The 21,465-nt window shown below is 48.0% G+C and overlaps 1 protein-coding gene across 5 annotated transcripts in view; it reads right to left on the bottom strand.

Annotated features, from left to right (window-relative positions):
- Positions 1 to 5,724: 5,724 nt before the first annotated feature.
- SEPTIN6 (septin 6) overlaps positions 5,725 to 21,465 on the bottom strand; it is a 72,411-nt gene continuing 56,670 nt past the window's right edge. The window contains exons 9-12 of one of the 5 annotated variants that reach the window (XM_047765768.1): positions 19,034 to 19,166; positions 16,306 to 16,496; positions 13,385 to 13,429; positions 6,930 to 8,731 (exon numbers count right to left, since the gene is read on the bottom strand). In XM_047765768.1, coding sequence (XP_047621724.1) covers positions 13,426 to 13,429; positions 16,306 to 16,496; positions 19,034 to 19,166 — 328 coding nt within the window. In that variant the 3' untranslated portion in view covers positions 6,930 to 8,731; positions 13,385 to 13,425. Of the gene's footprint in view, positions 6,729 to 6,929; positions 8,732 to 9,258; positions 9,911 to 13,384; positions 13,430 to 16,305; positions 16,497 to 19,033; positions 19,167 to 21,465 lie in introns of those variants that run through there. The other 4 variants (XM_047765767.1, XM_047765766.1, XM_047765763.1 and 1 more) reach the window with 4 other exon arrangements.

Raw genomic sequence — 21,465 nt, forward strand, 5'->3', positions numbered from 1 at the left:
TAGCCTGGAAACCTCCATAGGCCATGGGTGTGGCCCTGAAAAGATTAAAAAGAGAGAGAGAGAGAGAGAGAGAGAGAGAAGGAAGGAAGGAAGGAAGGAAGGAAGGAAGGAAGGAAGGAAGGAAGGAAGGAAAGAAAGAAAGAAAGAAAGAAAGAAAGAAAGAAAGAAAGAAAGAAAGAAAGAAAGAAAGAAAGAAAGAAAGAAAGGAGATAGATAGAAAGAAAGAAAGAAAAATGACTTCCTTTCAGGTTGGATGAAAATTCTTCCATCATATAGGAATAAATAATTGCAGTCTGACTTAAGAATTTGGATTACAAAGTGTAAGGCAATGAAACTGGTGTTAGAGGCCATTTGTTAGGGAATCACTATAAGTGGAGTCCGTTTGTAATTTCTGCTATGGAATAAGCAGTTTCATCTCTAGGAAACAAATCAAAAATTCGCATGATTCTCCATGACCTTCTTTCCCTCGTAATCCTGATCAAAAAATCCTTCAGCCAACCTATCTCAGCCCGTTCCCTTCTCACAAACAACAGATGGTTTCTCAGTGAGCAGGAATTGAAACCCCTAAGCAGAAGTAGATTATCTGAATAATGGTTGAAGAGAGGTGTAGGAGGGAGCTGTAATAATGGCAGCCATCGCCACCCTAAAACAATCCAGAAACCTCCTATAATCACTCATCCTCCCCTCCATCATGTTTCTCGGTTCTAACACAGGCTCCGGCCACTTTCTGAACAGGAAACACACACACACACACCTTCTGACAGCTCTGAGCTTCCTTCTCTGCCCTTTCCTGTGGGGGAGCCAGTGAGTGATGAGAGGAGGGAAACCTGGAATCTGGCTAAACATTCCCAGAAGTTAGGTCACCAAAAGTTCTTGACCAGAGTATTCTGCACGCCCGAGGAATGGCTACTAGTGGATTAAAAGCAATAGCTAGGAGCTGGCCAGATCTTGGTGATTTGAGCACCAACCTTATTAAAGACAGTAATGAGCCACTGAAAAAAATAGGAAGCCAAGTAGATGAAGAAATAAATAATGAGGGAGAAGGGAGGGCCTTTGCTTACGTAGAAGACCACGTGCTGACTGGAAATATGAAGGGAATGCTAGAGTTAGAAAACCATCGTTTTGTAGATTGGGTCAGGCAAGAATTACCAGTACATGCTAAATCTAGGGGTCAATTTCCTTCTTTCTTTCCTTTTTTTTTTTTTTTTTTGTCTTTTTAGGGCCGCACCAGCAGCCTATGGAGGTTCCAGGCTAGGAGTCCAATTGGAGCTCTGGCCACCGGCCTACACCACAGCCACAGCCAAGCAACGCCAGATCCGAGACGCATCTTCGACCTACACCACAGCTCATGGCAACGCTGGATCCTTAACCCACTGAGCGAGGCCAGGGATTGAACCTGCAACCTCATGGATGCTAGTCAGATTCATTTCTACTGAGCCATGATGGGAACTCCTAGGGGGAAGTTTTCAATGAGGAGTAGGATATTTGCATAGACCTATAGTTTCTCCTCACGGATTGTTTATTAGTAGCAAAGAAGGGGGGGGGAATTAATTATATAGTAGAGAAATCAGGCAACATCTTGACCCCAAATGAGAACAGTCTCTTTCTTGCTTGATTTTTGTGACTGCACCTGAGGCATATGGAAGTTCCCAGGCCAGGGATTGAATACAAGCCACAGCTGCCAAGTCACCTCCACCATGACCCAAGCCACTGCAGTTGGATGCTTAACCCACTGCTCCACAGCAGGAACTCCAGAACGGTCTATTTTTTTAAATGGGACTTCAAGAATATTAACGTCATAAAAGACAAAGAAAGGCTGTTTCAGATTAAAGGAGACTGAAGAAGCAAGACACAATGGGTGATCCTAGACCCAATGGCAAGGAAGAAACTTGCTGTAAAGTACACTATTCAATACATTAAAGCAGTATAACAATGTTAAATTTACTGAAGTGGGTAACTGTGGCTATGTAAGAGAATATCCTTATTGTTAGGAAATGCTCACTGGAATATTTAGGGGTAAAGGGCCATGATACATGTAAATTATCTTCAAATGGTTCAGAAAAAAATGTTATGTATCTCTATCTACCTGTCTAGGTACAGAGAGAGAAAAAGAGCCTGAGCGTAAATGATAAAGCAAAGGGGGCAAAATATTATCGATTGTTGCATCTAGGTCAAGAGCACATGGATGTACTTTGTACTATTTTTGAAGCTTACTTTCAAAAATGAAACGTTTCAGGAGTTCCCGTCGTGGTGCAGTGGTTAACGAATCCCACTAGGAACCATGAGGTTGCCAGTTCGATCCCTGGCCTTGCTCAGTGGGTTAACGATCCGGCGTTGCTGTGAGCTGTGGTGTAGGTCGCAGATGCGGCTCGGATCCCGAGTTGCTGTGGCTGTGGCGTAGGCCAGTGACTACAGCTCCGATTGGACCCCTAGCCTGGGAACCTCCATATGCCACGGGAGCGGCCCAAGAAATGGCAAAAAGACCAAAAAAAAAAAAAAGAAAAGAAACGTTTCAGAAGTGCAATAGCTCCCTACATTGGTGACGAATCTCCATCTACATACCTCTCAATTACTTTTTATTGTGTGTCCGGCACTTTCCTGGGTCCCCTGGAGTGCCATAAACGAGGTTCTTATCCTTAGGAAACTTAACATCGCTCGAGGAATGAAGTCCCTCAAACAAGAAGCAGAGAAGATTATAAAATTTCAGCCAGGAATTTCAAAAATGGAGAAGAGATCAGGGGAGGTGGGTGGGGTCAAGAAAGGCTTCAAGGAGTGTCCGTTGTGGCTCAGTGGTAACGAACCCGACCAGTATCCATGAAGATGGGGGTTCAATCCCTAGTCTTGCTCAGTGGGTTAAGGATCGGGCGTTGCCTTGAGCTGTTGTGTAGGCTAGCAGCTGCAGCTTTGATTTGACCTCTAGCCCAGGAACTTTCATATGCCACAGGTGTGGCCCTAAAAAGAAAAAACAAAACAAAACAAAAAAAAGGCTTCAAGGAGGAGGTAGGCCTGAGCCTTGAAGGCAGTACTTAAATCAGACATGGATATTTCAGACAATGTCAACAAATAGTTTGTGTAATGGAGGAGAGATGGAATGGACTGGAATGGAGGCTGGGTATTGGGAAGTACTGGCAAATATGGTTGAGCAGATAAGATAGGGCCAGTCTGTGAGCTCCTCAAGAGCAGTGTAACTGATCTCATGCAAAGCATCCCCCATAGCAGAGGGCACTGGGCCAAAGCCACAGGAGGTGCTCAATACAACCTTGTTATTTGGTTAAGAAAAAATAATTTCATTGAGCCCAAAACCAAGATAAGGAGTTTGTCCCCAATCTGACGCATAACAAGTATACATAAAATTTTGTATAGGTATTGAGCGGAGGGCAGGGACTTTCTAAAGCCCAAGACAAACAAGCTAAGAGGCAGTGCAGGACCTGGCTGGATATTGATGGAAGGTAGTAGGTCCAGGCGGCGAAACCACTGTGAAGTATTACTGTCCTAATGCAGAGCTTGTGCAAGAGTTGCCCCCGTTTTAAAAGAACGACCTTGCAAGAAAGCTGTCCTTTTAGCAAAAGGATGAATCTCTCAGGGTGGGGGTATTTCAGACACAAAATGACACTGCTTATCCTCAGTGCCTACAAGTGGAGCCAGGTTGCTCAGCCTTTTATTTATTTATTTATTTATTTATTTATTTATTTATTTATTTATTTATTTTTGTCTTTTTAGGGCCACACCTGAGGCATGTGGAGGTTCCAAGGCTAGGGGTCCAATCAGAGCTGCAGCTGCCAGCCTACGCCACAGCCACAGCAACGCAGGATCTGAGCCATGTCTGTGACCTACACCACATCTCACAGCAATGCCGGATCGTTAACCCACTGAGAGAGGTCAGGGATCGAACCTGCATCCTCATGGATGCTAGTCAAGATTTGTTTCCACTGAGCCATGATGGGAACTCCTGCTCAGCCTTTTTTAGGGGATTAGAGGCCCAGTTCTCTCCCTAGAAGCAGTTGGATTCACACTGCTCAGTATTGTCCCAGGGCCAGTCTCTCAGCACCCCAGCAGACCCTTGCCCCCATCTATGATCTAGCAAAACTATATGCAAATTTTAATCAAACCCATTCCCCCACTAACTTGCATTAAAACATCAGCCGTTTGTCTTCATTTCTGATTTCTTTGGATCAGCCAGTCACTTCTAATACCTTTAGGCTTGATGATGCGAACAAGCATCAAAATGCTTTAGAGGCGGGGTGGGCAAACTGTGGCCCACAAGTCCCCCTGCCTGTATTTGTAGGACCCTCATGCTAAGAGCGGTCTTAATATTTTTAAATGGTGGGAAACATCAAAAATAATAGTAAGTCAGGACATGTGAAAATGAGACTCACACGTGAATTTCAAATTTCAGTGTGTATAAAGGAAGTTTTATTGGTGCACAGTCACACTTATCCTTTTACAGCTTATCAATGTCTGCTTGAACAGTTGCAGAGACCATGTGTCCTGCAAAGCCTAAAATACTTACCAGCTGACCTTTTACAGAAAAAGTTTGCAGACCCCTGGTCTGGAGCAACCCTTCCCGAGTTGGGGCGAGTTTGCCCTGCAGGGGACTTTTGGCATTATCTGGAGAGTTTTGGTTGTCACAGCTGGGGATGGGATGATGTGTGCTACTGACATCTAGTGGGTAGGGACGCTGCAACGCACAGGACAGTCTCCACAACAAAGAATTACCTGGCCTCAAATGACAATAGTGCCGACGTTGAGAAACTGGATTCGAAGAACCTCAGATACTTCTAATAAAGGGGAAACTCCGCGCTTAACAAGGATCCCCGGATCTTTCATTTACATCAGCTCATGGAACTTTCGCAATCACCCTGCAAGGGAGTTACTGATAGTCTTCTTTTACAGTGAACTTTTGAACACAACTTGCCCCAGAGCACACGCAGCTGGCAAGACTGTCTGGCTCGAGAGGCTGGATTTTTCCATGCCTCGCTGCCGGCCGGGCTCCTTGATGTCACAGGCGAGCGTTCTTCCGCTCGGCTGCCCCCTAGTGTGCGAGCTGCGCAGGAGCAGGCAGGTGCCGTTTCCTTGGTACTCCTGCCCAGGAGGCGGACCGCGCTCCCGTCTCCATCATCTGGCCACTGGGGAAATGGGAAAGGAAGTCCACCTCGACTGCGACCAGAATTGCGAAAACTGACCACTCTCCCTCTTACCCACTTTAATGCTGGGAGAGACAAGGAGGCTTCCGTTCCTAGTAGAGCCAGAAAACCAAGTACTACTTGCTGTCTATAGAAAGCTTTTCCAGTCATAAAGAACAGCCCAATCCATGAATTTGGGGGACGCTCACATCACAGTATTAAATACGAGAAGATATGAAGCACGGAGTTCTTCTCCTCCCAGAATTAAAACTCACCCAAATCAAGATTCTGTAGGATCTGGCAGTCCACCTTCTCCATCTATTATCCTAGATGATAATGAGCTCAAGGGATCAGTTAAATCCATGCTAATGAAGGAAAAGTAAAGGACTTCCTGCTCACCCCACTTCACCAATTGGGAATTCCAAGCCCAGATGGAGGGAGTGGGTCCGGCAGCCCCCCACCCCACAGGAAGGTTGCAAGCCGGTTGATGGTGCCTCCTTGACCCCATCAAGTCACCACCTTGAAAAGAAGCCACCCACTCCTTCTAAGGCAATCCATGGTGGGCGCATCACCTAATGATCTAAGATCAGATCACACAACCTTTGAGCATTTCTTTGAATTTTATTGAAAATTGACATGGACATTAGAAAGGTATCAAGCTAAACAGTGCTGGTTTCAGGATGTTTCTTTCTTGGCAAATGAAAGCCCCAGAGGGGCAGTGACTGGTCACATCATTGAGCAAAAAGAACAAAGGAGAAGAAAGGACAAATGAACACAGATTCTGGAAAACATGCAAAGAGGCTCTCTCAAGAGACAGTGGACAGCAGAATGGCGAGAGTGGTAGCGGCACGTGGAATGAGCGCGCTCACATGGTGCTCTGATGCATTTTAGACCAACAGGTGCAAGGATCTGGCAACATCAAAGCTCTCCCTCCAGATCCCAGGTTGAGCAGAAATCTCTCTCAAAACTCCCACTGGCCTTAGAAGGCTGAATGGAGTAATTTTGCTCTCACTAAGCTTAAGTTCCCTCCCGTCTCTCCCTTCTCCGCCTGAGTGTTAGTAGATCCATGTTCACCCTTGCTGGGGGTCTGCGGAAGGTCTGTGAGTGCTGAAGACACTATGAATGTCCCTCGAGTTTCTCTCCCCTCTTCAGCAATGTTCCAGGGTGCCCACAGACAGCTGACCCAGAGAATTGGGGTTTAAAAAGAAAGACGGAAAACTCAAAGGAGAACTTGTGAACAGAACTTCCACACCCACAGCTGAAGTCTCCTTACACTTGGCTGAGTCGTCCCGCAGCTGTCTCTCTGAGGTTACCTTTGGTCCATTCTCCAGCTCTGACAGTTCTTTTCCTGCCTTGTTAGGTTAGGACAAGATACTTCCATTTAAAATACCATGTAAGTCAGGAGAGAGCTTCTTGCCTGGTCACAGGGACACAAGAACACTAGTTGACTGTGGGGTGTGTGTGTGTGTGTGTGCACGCGCAGCTTGGGGAGGGGAGGGAATTGGTTGGTTTCTGGTTTGAGACAATGTGAAACCCTAACTCTTCTACAATGGCAGTCTTCTCCTTTAGACTTAGTGCAGCTGCTGAAGACAAGATTAAAAAAAGCTGGAGAGGGAGAGAGAAAGAGAAAGAAAACATGAAATTAGCCCAAGACAAAGGACATTCAAAGTAAGACAGGGTGAGGGGAGTGGGCAGGGTGAGGCAGCACAGATTAAACTTGGAGAAGACAGGTAAGAAGCGGGGTCCCTGATGGACCATCCTCACGGGGAAGTCTGCTGAGAAGGTTTTAAGAACACCACACACCAGTTGAAAGCTTCTTGTTTTAATTTAAAAAGAAAAACACATATTAACAGCCACATGTGAATGTCAAATGATTAAAACAAAAAAACATAAACAAAACCAAAAGTGATCTGTATTGCAGCTAGGAAAAGCAAACTTAATAAGACAAATGAGGGGTGTGTGTGTGTGTGTGTGTGTACACGTAGGGATTTTTCAGAAAAGCCATTCCATTCCAGTCTGGGGTGGGGGTGCGGCGGGGTACAGAACGAGTCTAATGACTGGTTTTGTTTCACCAGAAGTAAACAGAGTACTTAGGGTATTTTTCCTTAAATAGTAACAACTGTACTAATTAAAAAGCATTTTCACGGAAGAAGGAAAAAACCTGTCTACAGTGAGACAGGCTAATCAATTCAAATAAGATTTTAATTCTTTTGATAGCCTCGGTTGACTTTCTAAAGGTCTCATATCTACTCGCAGGTTAGACTTTTTTGTTTACCAAACTTCCCTGCTTACAAACATCACCCAGGGCACCTGTTAAATGGACGCCCAGGAAAGCAGACCACCTGACAGGTGCCCTTGACTCCTATCGTCATCGGAAGTCCTCTGCTTTGCCCGCCCCTCCCCACCCTATCCTTGGATATTTTTCTACAGGATAAAACCCTCAAAGGCCTCCTAATACTAATATTTCTCCAGAACATCCAAAGGCTTGTCTCCAGGAACAGACACGAACAGAATCCATCCGTGAAATGGATCAGGAGTCAGAAGGCACGCAATTTAGCCTGGCTTCAGCCATGAAACAGCCCTGGGACCTCTGGCAAGTCCCTTTATTTCTCTGGGCCTCTGTTTCCTCTTAAAAAAAAAAGGGGGGGGGGTCCTATCTACCTTCCAGACCAAAATGTCTCCATATGGAATCCCTGCCTAGTCTCTGAAGGTCTCTCAAAGGCTGGATGGCTGTAATATCTTTCGAAGTTTTCGGAGGTCCTCAAGCCTCAAGCAGTTAATCTGTAAACAAATGCAAATGAGGGGCCTCCTATTTGTAATGCAAATAATTAGCCCGAGGGACGGAGAGTGGGTGAGGGTTTAAGTTTGGGATTCTTGGGAAGCAGCTGTGACACTGGTCACAGAAACACCAAAGCTGCGGAAAAGAAGCCTTTTCCAAGGAGACCTGACCCTAACTTAGCATCTCCCTGAGCTACTGGCTAAGTCTCCCAGCTTTTTTGTTTTTTAAATCTTGGAGCACAGGGGCTCCTGAACTGCTCCACTGGGACTTGGATTTTCTCAAGAAACTAGCTTGTGCTTTGGCGGCATCACCTTCATACTTGCTTTTGGTCACTCGCCAAATCAGTGACTCGCCGAACAGATCAAAGCCGCACTCTTGCTTTGCCAAGAAGAAACGATAAAGTGTATGTCTTCGTTTGCTTTTTGTTTTTTCTACTTTTCACCTCCTGTTATTATCTGTTATTGAAGAACCAACCCCTCCCCATTCTCAACACTTCAAAAAGGCCTGGAAATGGGGCGTCACCTTGTTTGACCGTGTGTTTTGAAAGAAAGTGACCAAAGAAAAACAAACCCTCACAAAAAAAATAAAAATAAAAACGAAGGTGGTCATGGTCCGTGCCGGTGGGACTGAGAGGCAGAAATCAAGAGAATAAGTGGGGCTTGAAGTAGAAGTACGTGGTGGAGCGGGGCGGGGGGGGGGGGGGGGGACCCGGCTGCCTGGCACCCCAAAGGAAAGCTGTCAGTTACAAGAGGAACCTTGGCTTAAAAGGCTAAATGGAGTCCAGTCCAGCTGTAGCGGGGAATGCTATTCAGTACACAGCCATGGGTTACTGCAAAGGAAGGGCAGAGAAACGGGGTGTTAGCCACAGATCGTTGCCAGGTCACCTGCAGCTCTCACGCTCTCACTGGCCAAACACCAAGGGCCACTGCGCCTCGTGGCCCTGACAATGGAGGGCTCTCTATTGCAAAGGGGTTCCCAGAGCCACTCTCAGGCCCCAGTATAAGAATTAGGGCTGGAAGATCTTCGACTATCAAATCCTTAGACTGGAGATCAAGTTAGGGACCTTCCAAGGCGCGACATCTCTTTTTTTTTCTCTCCCACAGACGGTCTCACCTCTTCTTATTGGGAGACACGTGCAAAATACAGATTGAAACTCATCATCGCATTCACCAAATAAATAGACTGAAAGATGCACCAAAGCCAGACTGAAAACACTGATTGTCTGACCGCTCAGTTTGGCGACAGCGGCTGATTATGCCCGCGACGGCCCTGCCTTGTTGGGATGGTGTGGCGTCCCAAGGGGAGTTACATAGGGCATGCCGAGACCCCTCATAACAATTCCATAAGACACTAGGCTGGTAATAATATTCAGGTTTATTCTCCCTTCTGCACCTGTGGGGTACCCATATTATAAGGACGGAAAACTTATGCTACTTTTCTTCAGCCGTTGTGTTGTCTGGGAAGGGCTAGGTGTAAATAAACTCATTCCAGATTCTGAATCCAGCTTGAGTGCATCCAAACTGGAAAGGGCTGGGCTGACAGGCCAGAAAGAAAAGGCACCAAGTGACCTCCTTCTGGAACCTTCTGAGAAGGGGCTGTGGGGTGTTTGGGGAGGCCCGGTGACCAGTGCTCACCCAGTCATGGTGGATGCAAATATCTCAGGGAAACAAGTAGCAGTGACAGCTGGGACAGGGAGGCTGGTGGTACGGAGTAGCAGATGGGACCCCTGAACATGTCACCCCCTGGCAAGGATGCGGTGGGGAGTGGCCGGCTGGGGGCACTGGGAGGAGCACTGGCTGGGATGCAGGATGCATCTCCAAGCCATGCGACTGCTGGCTTCTTGACCAGAGGCCTGACCCTGTCCTTGGACTCCTGGACTTCTAGAAACCTTGACGGGAAGAGAGGGGAGGGTGGAGGTGGTGTGCCCCCTAGACGTGTTAAGGGCGAATTAGAGAAAGGGAGGCCCAGCTCTGTTGCGCAGGAAAAGGGTGTCTACAGGAAGCCCAAACTGAAAATAAAAAGAGAAGTTGGGTTAATGAATGGATGGATTAATGTCCAAAAACAAACAAAAAAAAAGTTAGAAGAAAATTGTCATGATGACTAATGGATAAATTAGAATTTAGCTCTGTTAGATGGTCTAAAGGCCTCATTCCATTGGTTTCTGGGAACGTGCTTTCTCTCTCAATCACCCACACGCATACCTCTGAGTGGCGAGTAGTGACATTAGTTTGCAAAATAATGATCAACTTAAGCTGCAAGAATCCTTTCTCTCTCTTCTTAATTATGATGTCCTGACTAGTGCCCCCCACCCGGACACCAGGTACAGGAGTACCTTCGGTAAATCTCCAGGTGGCCTCAGGCCAGGGGACAGAGTGCCAGGCTCTGACTGCTTTGTCCCGGAGGAGGCAGAGGTAGAGGTTTCACCTCAGGTCACTTTCAAAGAGTCTCAGTCAGCTAATTGGTACCAAAATGTCTGGGGGTGGTGGCTGGGCTCTGAGCTAGGGTCCCACCAGTCACCTGAAAACTTGGACTATGGAAATCCATTACTGCTTTGTGTTCACTCTGCACTTTGACCTTCCTCCCATTTAAACTTCACCCTTATGGAGTTCCCGTCATGGCTCAGTGGAACAAACCCGACTAGCATCCATGAGGCTGCGTGTTTGATCCCTGGCCTCGCTCAGTGGGTTAAGGATCCCGCGTTGCCGTGAGCTATGGTGTAGGTTGAAGATGTGGCTCGGATCTGGCGTTGGTGTAGGCTGGCAGCTGTAGCTCTGATTGGACCCCTAGCCTGGGAACTTCCCTATGCCGCGGGTGCGGCCCTAAAAAGACAGAAAGACAAAAAAAAAAAAAAAGTAGATATTGGTGATGGACAGTTAAAAGCATACGCTGAGCACAGTCACTTCCTCAGAGTGACTACATCACACCTACACACACACACACACACTCATGTGAATGGCAATTTATACCAGGAATTAGGAGTTTTGCTTTCCTGTCCCAGTTCTGCCACTAACTCACTGTGCGATCTCTGGCTAAGTCTCTCACACCCCGCACTCCTCCGTTTATTCATCCTGTAAACTGAAGCTCCGTCCTTCCCCCTCAACCTCATAGGACTGTTGTCAGGTGGAAATGGGATCTCATACAGAAAAACACTTTGAAGAGTGTTAACATGGAATACAAATGCTCAGCTCCGTTCTTCCTTGTCTGCCTCCTAGAAAACACGGCAGTGGCCTGGATTCTGGGCTTCATGGGAAGGCTGAAATATTCTGACATGTGTAGGCTGTCCATATACTGGGCACTGCCCCGCCCCCGCCCCTGTCAAGGGTCAGAGGGGCTGGTAACCACTGAGACATAGCATCTGCAACTCTGTATGGGTCACAGAGAAAGAATTTCTCTTGCAGTTGCAGACGGCTGCCAGTAGTGCCTGAAGCAATTTCAAAACCAGTGAGGAACAGTAAGCTTCACTCTGCCTGCAGCAGCATCAATGAGGGCTGGCCTTTGTGAGCCACTTGGGGCATGAGGGCTTTGGAGAAGGGACAGGCTGCCTTTGCTGCTTTCAGACCCCCAGGGAGCCAGGACCTCCATCTCCTATTTGGTTTGGAACAGCTTTCGTGTTCTGCTGGGGAGAAGCACGCCAGAAACAGCCAATCTAACTTAGGGTCAGGGTTGGGTGGTCTCGCTGGCCAATTGCCTCTCATTTGTAAATTATAGCTTTAAGTGTAGCTTTGCCAGGATTCATTTTAGTAAAGGCCACTCCTAGTGATTTACTCAGGGAAAGCTGAACCAGATTGTGTCAAGCCGTGTTAATTCGGGTTTCATAAACTGAAGTCCAACTGACCAGGATGCATCCTTCCTGTTCTCATTGCAAAGGAGAGGAACAAGGAAGATACACGTGAACTGAGTGTCAGCGCTCCCTGCTGGGCACGGGGCCTGCAGCGGTGGACAGACAGCTGGTGGACAGACAGCCCCTCTAGGGCTCGAGAGTCTTCTGACATGGAAGCCTGCTGTTTCATTCAAGTAAACTAACAGGGCTCTAAGAGTTGCCGCTAAGCCAGACAGTAAATCATTCCGTTGTTCTTTGAGGGTTGTTGCCTTTGGCCCAATTTCATGGGCCTTATGTTTCAGATGCCTCTGGGGACTTCCTCTTCGGGATTCGCTAGAAAGTAGGATGTTCTGCCAGCTGCCCCGAGTCCCCCGTGCAGTAGCTGCAGCAATCAGCTTGGTGACTCACAGCAGGCTCTCCGTTTAAATCATCAGCTGCATGGGTGAGTGGGGAGAAGCCTTCCCAATATTTTGCATTCCCTGATCCAAACGCCACATGTAAAAGGCCTTTAGGAGACAACTGGGGTATTCTGAACACTGGCTAGAAATGTTATGCGAACAAACTGGTAATTTTGGAGGTGTGATAATGGTGGCATTGTGCTTTTGCGTTTTTTTTTTTTTTTTCAAAGAGTCATTAGCTTTTCGAGATACATGCTGACGTCTTTACAGATGAAATGATATGGGTTTTGTTTTACAATCATCCAGCCAGTTTGGGGTAATAGATGAGACAGGACTGGCAGATGTGGACAGTTGTATGGGGGCTGGATTGTGGGCACGTGGGGCTGCATTCATTACCCTCTCTCTTCTTTTGTTCCTGTTTGAAAGTTTCTACGATAAAGTTTAAGAATGGTAATTAGCCTAATGATGTTAAGTTAGAAACATTTATCTTCCCTCCCCACTCACGACCTGAGTCTAGTAGAATAGACAGAAGACACTTCATCGTTGCTTTAATCAACCTATACACTATGTCTCTATATAACCAGGGGCTGCTTTATTCACTTCTGTAGACATAACACCTAGCCCTCAGAAATCCACCTTACCTGCCTACCTCCTCGTCAAAAGTGTTCATGAAGCTGGTATTTACATGTAAAGAATTCTCTACATCTGAGAACTCTTCATTTTATCCACTGTTGTCATGTTGGGGGGGGGGTTACACGGCCAAAGGAAACTGGAGAACTTGAACTCCTTGGATAAGAAACAGTCACCAGAGGAAACAGAGAAGCAAGTTTCCGTTGGCTCAGAACATCCCAAACCTGGGGGTCAAGGCTGACCTTGACACTGCAGGACAGGGTTTGTGAACCCAAGACTTTCCCCCGTCACTACAGTTTAGTCAATTTTGAAAGTAATGATGATGGCTACTTAAGGGGGAAAAGAAATCGCCTCAACTGAAACCTCAAATATTGATCACAGGTAGCATAAGCTACCTAGCTGTTTCTAGTAGCAAAAGTCTGAAAACAGCCCATTTTTAATCAGGAAGGCCAACATTCCACATGTACACCTGAAATCACACCAGACTCTTTTTTTATAAGTCACTCCAGCCAACCAGCTAGGACAATGAAGGAGCTTCTTTTATATTAGATATGTGTGTTGGGCAGGGGGTAGGATTTGGGGAGGTGTGTTCTAGAAGCCACTGTCAGTTCTATTTAGAGTTAATAAAGCTTACCAGGACCCTGGGTCTCATGCAGCATGCAGCAAACAGCAGAGTTAACTGTAAAACAGTAAGAGCTGATGAAGATGGAGTGAGCTTGGGGAGACATCAAATATTATGAGTTGACACAAAAAATGAAGAGCTAGAGGTCAAAGGAGATTAGGAGGAGTGGGGAAGGGAAGAGGGAGGATGGGCGGGGAGGGACCCCCCTGAAACACAGGTACTCTTTTTTAACCTCTTGAAGGGCAGCCAAAGGAAATTCTCAGTATGTGACTCCGGTAGATGCAACCACCATTTCTCCAGAAGAAAGACTGCCACCCTCACTTCCACCCTCAAGCCCCCCACCCCCACGGGACCAGAGAGACACAGGTCTCATCATGGGCCTTCCAGAGGGTAGCCAGCTGTTCAGGGAAGTACCTAAAAAGCCCAGGTCTGGCGCCGCTTATACATCTTGACGTATGGAAGAGGATGGGCAGTTTGGTCAGGCCCTCTTGTTACCAGGAGGTGTCACATGCCACTGAGGGGCCCACCCATCTCAACACTGGAAAAGGGCGCCGTCACCACCTCCAAACATTCCTGGAGACTGGAGAGGCATGTCTTCCTATACAGGGTCTTCTGTCTGGGGGTCAGGGTGGTGGGGTGGTTGATTGGGGGCAACTGGGAGGAAGCCTGGTCTGGGAGGAACTTCCACGGCACATCTCAACTGGGACTATTGATAGCTTAGTGTCAAGCAGGGGTCTGGACAAATGAATCTCCTAATTCCTGCCAGCAGGCTGCAAAACTGCCCCAGGGACTGAGTTAACAAACACCACCGGACTATGAAGGCAGCAGGTTGGAGCTGGCAGACAAATTTAGACTTCTCTGATCTTAAAAATAGGAATCCATTCCTTCTGGTGCAACTAACACACCATGACAGATCAGTTAATATACAGTGTGTCCAAAGAGTCTTTTTTCAGACTAGACTACTTGAACTTTAATTATCAGGGAATACTGAAAAAAGTTAATAAGTCAGTGATTTTGACATACAGTGTTGAGATTCATAACAAAAAATCTATGGACTAAGTGGTGAAAATGTCCAAAATGGCCACTTTTTTTTTTTTTTTTTGACCGCGCCTGCAACATGTGGAAGTTCTGGGACTAGGGATCAAACCCTCACCACAGCAGCAACCCAAGCCACAGCAGTGACAACATCATATCCTTAACCCACTGAGCCACCAGGGAACTCATCCAAATTACACTTTGGAAAAAAGAATAAGCAGGTGGCAAAACTGAGTGCCTTCAAATATAAAATATTTTATTGCTGTATTTTATTGTTGGTGAGAAGTTGTACTGTTTTTATGCCTAAGTGATAAGTCGGCACAGACGAAAGGAAGATGTTTCCTCCTTCTGGCAAATATCCAATAATTGAGTCTAGCAGCAAGGGGCTAAGAACAGAAGACGATGACCAAGGCCGTCTTTTAGATCCTCAGGCCGCCTTAGTGAGAACACTGCCGGACTCTCTACATGAGGGCTTCTGCAGTCACACTGCACAAATAACTAGAGCACATGGGACCACAGGATGTTTTCCTGGTGTTGTATAGGTCTCTTCAGAAATGCTTTCCTTGGAGTTCTCATCATGGCACAGCGGAAACGAATCCAACTAGGTTGGGGGTTTGATCTCTGGCCTTGCTCAGTGGGTTAAGGATCCGGCATTGCCGTGAGCTGTGGTGTAGGTCACAGACACAGCTCGGATCCTGCATGGCTGTGGCTGTGGTGTAGACTGGCAGCTGTAGCTCCAATTTGACCCCTACCCTGGGAACCTCCATATGCTGCAGGGGCGGCCCTAAAACCAAAAGAAAAAAAAAAAAAGAAATGCTTTTCTTGAGAGTTCCTGTTGTGGCTCAGTGGTTACAAACCCGACTAGTATCCTTGAGGATGCGGGTTTGGTCCCTGGCCTTGCTCAGTGGGTTAAGGATCCAGCATTGCTGTGAGCTGTGGTGTAGGTTGCAGACGCAGCTCGGATCTGGTGTTGCTGTAGCTGTGGCATAGACTGGCAGCTGCAGTTCCTATTCGACCCCTAGCCTGGGAAACTCCATATGTCACAGTGTTCAGCCCTAGAAAGAAAAAAAAAAAAAAAAACAATGCTTTTTTCTTCTCTGGTTCTGGGAGGAGGAATGGACAACTTCAGCAAGCAAAGCCTAGGCTTGGGTCAGGGTTACTGAGCCACAAGGTAACCAGCAGCCCATGCTATCCTGCCTCGCTGAGGAGGGAGAGCTGGGTGGGAGCTCCCAGGGGAGCTGGATGGATTGTACAGTTACTCCCCAGGTTGAGGATGGGGTGCGCAGAAGATACTGGCATCTGAGGGCTCCCCACCAAGTTCCTGGTACCCCAGGCTGGGAACAACTAAGCAACCAACAGGGAGGGACAGGAAGGGGTGAGAAATCGGGCCCAGGCTACAGCCTTCAGCAGCAGCGCTTAAACTCTGCTGGCTGCGGCCGTGAGAACCGAGGCGGGGAGGGAAGGGGGTATCCGGGCATGGAGAGGTGCACAACCTCAGACTCAGGACAAGCGAGAAGGCCTGTGAGTCACCGGGGGGAAGAGGGTGCCCAGAGGCTTCTGCCACCCTCTCTCTGGCCTTCTTTTCATTCATCTCTTTCTTGTCACTTTGCAGCTTCTCGTTGTGTCCTTTCTTTCTACTCTCTCACGATCCTTTTGCTTTCCCCCACTTTCCTCCTACCCGGAGTTTGCAGGGCTTTCCCAAGAGGCCGAGCAGGAGGGCTGGGCCTCTGGGGCCACATACAGCCCTGCCTACTCTCAGCTCCCCAAACTCAGGGAATCCCAAGGTCCCATGGGAACACCAGGTATAGGGCCTATAGGCCCACAGCTGGCCTCTGTCACCGCCCTGAGGGGACGAGCAGGAGGAGGAAGCCCTCACCCCAGAGCAGCCTGCTACTTACTTTTTCTTCTCTTTGTCTCTTTTCAGCGTCTGTGAGCCTCCAGCCTGGGAGCCCTGGGACTGGAGCAGCTCGGCCGCCGTCTTTCTCTGTTTGAAAGCGTTCACTTCGTCATCCAGGGATTTCTTCTTATCCTCCAGCTTCTTCTTCTCGTCCTGGTGTAGTTTCTTCAGACGGTCAAACTTCTCATGCAGCTGGCAGGGAAGCACAGGGAGTTTGGGGCGGGGGCCGCCCCCATGAGAAGATCCCAGCTGAGCCGAGCCCGGGGTAGGGGGGACAAGCAGGCCTGTGACCTGCAAGACCCTGAGACTTGAGACATTTCTGCCAGAGACAGCTATGACTGCATCAAAGAGCACCATGTTCTGGATAGTTCTCTTGGCATTTTACCTCCTCACTTCTGCTCCTGAATATGGTCAGGGAAATGCGCATTCTGTTTAATCAAGCAGTTTATTTATTTAAAAGGGTCCCCATAGGAGTTCCCGCTTTGGTGCAGTGGGTTAAGAATCAGATTGCAGCAGCTCGGGTCGCTGCAGACGTGCAGGTTGGGTCCCCGACCCAGCATGGAGGGTTAAAGGATCCAGTGGTGCTGCAGCTGCAACTCAGATTCAAACCCTGACCCGGGAACTTCCATGTGCTGAGGGTGCATATAAAAAAAAAAAAAAGAGTCCCATACAGTAATAACTACATCGATTATAATCTAGAACATCTATCAAGTGCTTACTATAGGCCAGGAACTGACTTTTATAAGCACTTTATATGTATTAACTCATTAATCATCACAACAACCCTATGAAGTAGGTTTTCTGTTATTATCTGCATTTTATGGGAAACAGAAGGTAGGAGAGAAGTTAAGGAATTCGCCCAAGGCCAACCATTCTTTAGATGACCACAGACTGAAATTGCTCAAGGTGAAAGGGGCTCCTGCCTTTCCTGATCCCCTCCAATCACCGAGCATCAACAGGGATTGCAGAGAAAACTCCAGCAATGCCGAAGCTGCACAAAGAAAACACTTGTCCTTGGACACAGGAGGAGATAAAAGAATGAGACAGTGGGATGGGGCAGAAACCTCAGCTTTGATCACGGGGAAGCTTAACCAGCTCTCAACAGGGCCAGAGACCCAAAGGAGAAGAGCTAGAATATTCTAGCATGCCACTGCGATAATTGGATCAGGGAGCCAGGGGTATGAATGGTCATAAACTAGAATGGGATAAACTCCCCCAAGTAGAAAGAGCAGAGCAAGCATCATTTCACTTTCTTTTGACGATTTAGGAGGGAATTGAGGGTTTGCATCGCTCTGGGCACATCACGAAGGAGGTCGGGTGTCCCACAGGCATCTGGGACTGTCACAGAGTAAGTGGAGATGGACGGCAGACCTGCCGTGCAAACTGGCTTTCCTTGGCCGCGTGGGGCAGGGGAGGAGTGGAGCTCTGCAGCTCAGCTGCTTTTACCTGGCTTTTGTTCACCGGCCTTTCATTCATCTGTTTATCTTTGAGATGCCCTCCCCTCTCTTCCTCAAAGTACTGGGGGATATTTTTCTTTTGAAAAGTGAAACTGAAATGAAGTCAATACCCTTGCCACGGGCTTTGCCAATAACACTGGAAGAGTCACAGCAGATTAAAAGAGGAAGAGACTTGGGAAGTAATTAAGTGCTTCCTTTCTTTGTGGGTTTCGAGGCCCAGCGAGCTGAAGCAGTTGCCAACATGACCAAAACTGCGGCTGACGCCAATTTATCTGGCGGCAGTGGGTGAATCAGTAGTGGGACCTGAGAGGCAAGGTGATGGTTAGAGGGCTATGTGCACTCTATCAGTCATGGCTTAAGTAATGAAAGCTCCAGATAGACCATCAAGCCTCCGTTTAAAAACTCGCCCGAGCTGCACAGATGTTTCTTTAACACTAGAATGAAATGGAACAGAATATTCAAGTGCATGGGGAAACGCACCAGCTGTCACTGGTTTAGGATTCAGCAAGGTACCTGGGACTCCTGGGGACCATCTTTTCCCACGGCCGTCAGAGCACATAGGATGGGGCAGACCAGGCAAGAGAGCAATCAACTATCCCTACTGAGCTCCAACCTCCCCGCAAGGGGGAAAACAATCAGCTTGCCCTTGACCTCCGGGGGCTATGTCAGATCTTGACTCTTTTTGGGGCGGAGAGGGGCGCACCCGAGGTATCTGGAAGTTCCCAGGTCAGGATCCGAACCCACCCATGCTGTCATTGTGACCTACTCCACAGCTGCAGCAACGCTGGCTCCTTGGCCTGCTGCACCGTATGGGCACTTCCAGGTCTTGACTCTCAAGCAGTGCTGGCTGACAAGACCTTTCTGCGGTGATGGAAATGTTCCTATCGGGTAAGCCACTAGTTGCATGAGGGTTGAGCATTTGAAATGTGGCCAATGCAACTGGTAAACTGTTTTAAATCTTATTTAACTTCAATTCATTTAAATTTAAATGGCCACATAGGGTAGCCACTACCATATGGGACAGTGCGGCTCTAGAGGATTAAATGACAGAGAAGGAAAAAACCTCTGGGCCTTGGGGAATGAGGGATCAAGAAGATCCGGATCTTGCAGCCGCCTCTGTGCCAGCTAAGGCCGGGCTACAGATACTGTGTGCCCCATCCCTGCCCAGAGGCTGCTTAAGACTCCCCCGCTCCTGTCTCAGGGCAGAAATCTCTGTCTTGCCCAAGTTCAGCTGCCTTTTTCTTCCCACCACGCACACAGGCTCACATTTACCTCTTTCTCTGCCTCTTTAAGTTCAGCTTCTTTCTCTTTGACTCTCTGGACGAACATCTGTCTCATTTCTTCTTCCTTTTTCTGGAGCTCTCCTAGGAACTCATTCCTTTTGGCCTCATACGTCTCCTGTAAACTGCACACGTGGTCGGGTTATTTCCCCTGCTTTTGGAATGGCTCCTGTTCGATCAAAACAAGCCCTCCGTGATCCTCGCTGGGTTTCCCCATTCTCCCTCCCTCAATTCTGGGAGACATGCAAAAGCAGAACCACAAAGGTGTGGCCACCTGGCTTGGCACACGTGACAGCATGGTCATGGGGTGCTGGGGGAGGGGAATGGGACATCCCTGGGAAACCAGAGAGCTGTTTGGAATTGGGAGGGGCTTAGCACATCTGTTTCTATACCCTGATTTTACAGATAAGGAAACAGGCTCAGAGAAGTGAAGTGACCAGCTGAAGATCACACAGCTAGTGGCAGAGCTGGGACCAGACGCTGGGTCTCTTGTCTCATAATCTAGGTCCTTTCACGGCACTATGCTGCCAGGTCCTGGCTCTGAAACGGATCCCATTAGTGAATGATTTCAACAGGCACGTGATGAGATTCCCCCATGTGCTGGACACAGGATCAGGTGACAGCACGCTAGTCACGCAATATCTAGAGCCATGAAGGAACTCACAGTCTAGTGGGAGATGCCGGGGTTAAGTCTCCCTGCCCTCAGTCTGGACTTAGCTGTGAAGAAATAGGAGTTAGCCTGGTGAAGAGGAAGAGGATGTGTGCTCTGAAGAGGGCAGCCTGTGGAAAGGCACAGGTGGAGAAGGAATGGCACAGCTGGGGAGTCGGGCACGGTCCCCCGGGGCTGGGGTAGTAGGAGAGAGCAGGCCTTGGATGCCATGTTAAGACTTAGACGTTTTATTGACTGCACCTGTTGCATGTGGAAGTTCCCGAGCCAGGGATCAAACCTGCTCCAAAGGAGCAGCCTGAGCTGCTGCAGTGACACGCAAGGTCCTTAACCCACTGAACCACAAGGGAACTCCTTGACTGCAAGGGTTATAAGCCGGGCTGATGTGATACGATTCGAAAATGGGAAAGATCACTCTGGGTGTTTTGTGAAGGATGGACTTTCCAACAATCCAAGTAAGAAATGGTAAGAAATGACGGGATGTTAACGTGAAGGCTGGGAGGGAAGGGGGGAAATGGGATACCAGTGAGGGAAGCAGAACTCGCAGGACATGGCAGGAGTCCAAGATGATTCTGGTTTTTTTGACCTGGACAACCAGACTAGGGGGTGGGGGTGCACCAGGGACTGAGACAGGGAACACTGGGGAAGGGGTATGTTGAAGAGGGAAAGAGATGAATTGAATTTTAGACAGCGGGAGTTCCCGTCATGGCTCAGGAGTTAACAAATCCGACTAGGAACCATGAAGTTTTAGATTCAATCCCTGGCTTTGCTCAGTGGGTTAAGGATCCGGTGTTGCCATGAGCTGTGGTGCAGGTTGCAGACGTGGCTCGGATCTGGTGTTGCTGTGGCTGTGGCGTAGGCTGGTGACAACAGCTCCGATTAGACCCCTAGCCTGGGAATCTCCATATGCCGAGGGAGCGGCCCAAGAAAATGGCAAAAAGACCAAAAAAAAAAAAAAAAGGAATTTTAGACACCTTGAATTTCAGGTACATCCTCTGTGGGATGGCCAAGTGCAAATATCCAAAATAAATAAAGAAAAAGGAATTTGGGGAGTTCCTGTTGTGGCGCAGCGGAAACGAATCCGACTAGGAACCATGAGGTTTGGGGTTCAATCCCTGGCCTTGCTCAGTGGGTTAAGGATCCGGCGTTGCCATGAGCTGTGGAGTAGGTTGCAGACATGGCTTAGATCCCGAGTTGCTGTGTCTGTGGTGTAGGCCGGCAGCTGTAGCTCCAATTTGACCCCTAGCCTGGGAACCTCCATATGCCACAGGTGTAGCCCTAAAAGGACAAAACACCAAAAAAAAAAAAAAGGAATTAAAAAAATGAAAATAAAACAAAAACAAAAAATTAAAATAAATAAATAAATAAACAAGTGAAAATATCCAGTAAGCAGTGGGATCACTGGGTTTGGAGCTCAAAAGTAAGATGTTCGCTTGGGAGTCATCTATTTCTAGGTGGTAATTAGGACGGTGAGAGTAGAAAGAACCAGCCGCAAAGAGAACAGAGAGTGAAAGGGGCTGAGGTCCGAGGAAAGAACATGTAAAGGAACAGGCTGAGTGAAATGAAGGAGGCTGAGGAGTAGCGCTCCAGAGAGGACTAAACCGGCTGGACCTGCGCTAGAAAAGCCAACAGCAGAGGGAACTGCAGGAAGGAGGCAGCGGGAGGACGATCAAACAAAAAAGATGCTACACTGGACTTGGCCATGAGTACGTGACCGACCTTGGAGAGAGGCACCTTCATTCAGTGGCGTAGCGGGG

The sequence above is a fragment of the Phacochoerus africanus genome, chromosome X (assembly GCF_016906955.1).
Source record: "Phacochoerus africanus isolate WHEZ1 chromosome X, ROS_Pafr_v1, whole genome shotgun sequence".
NCBI lineage: Eukaryota > Metazoa > Chordata > Mammalia > Artiodactyla > Suidae > Phacochoerus > Phacochoerus africanus.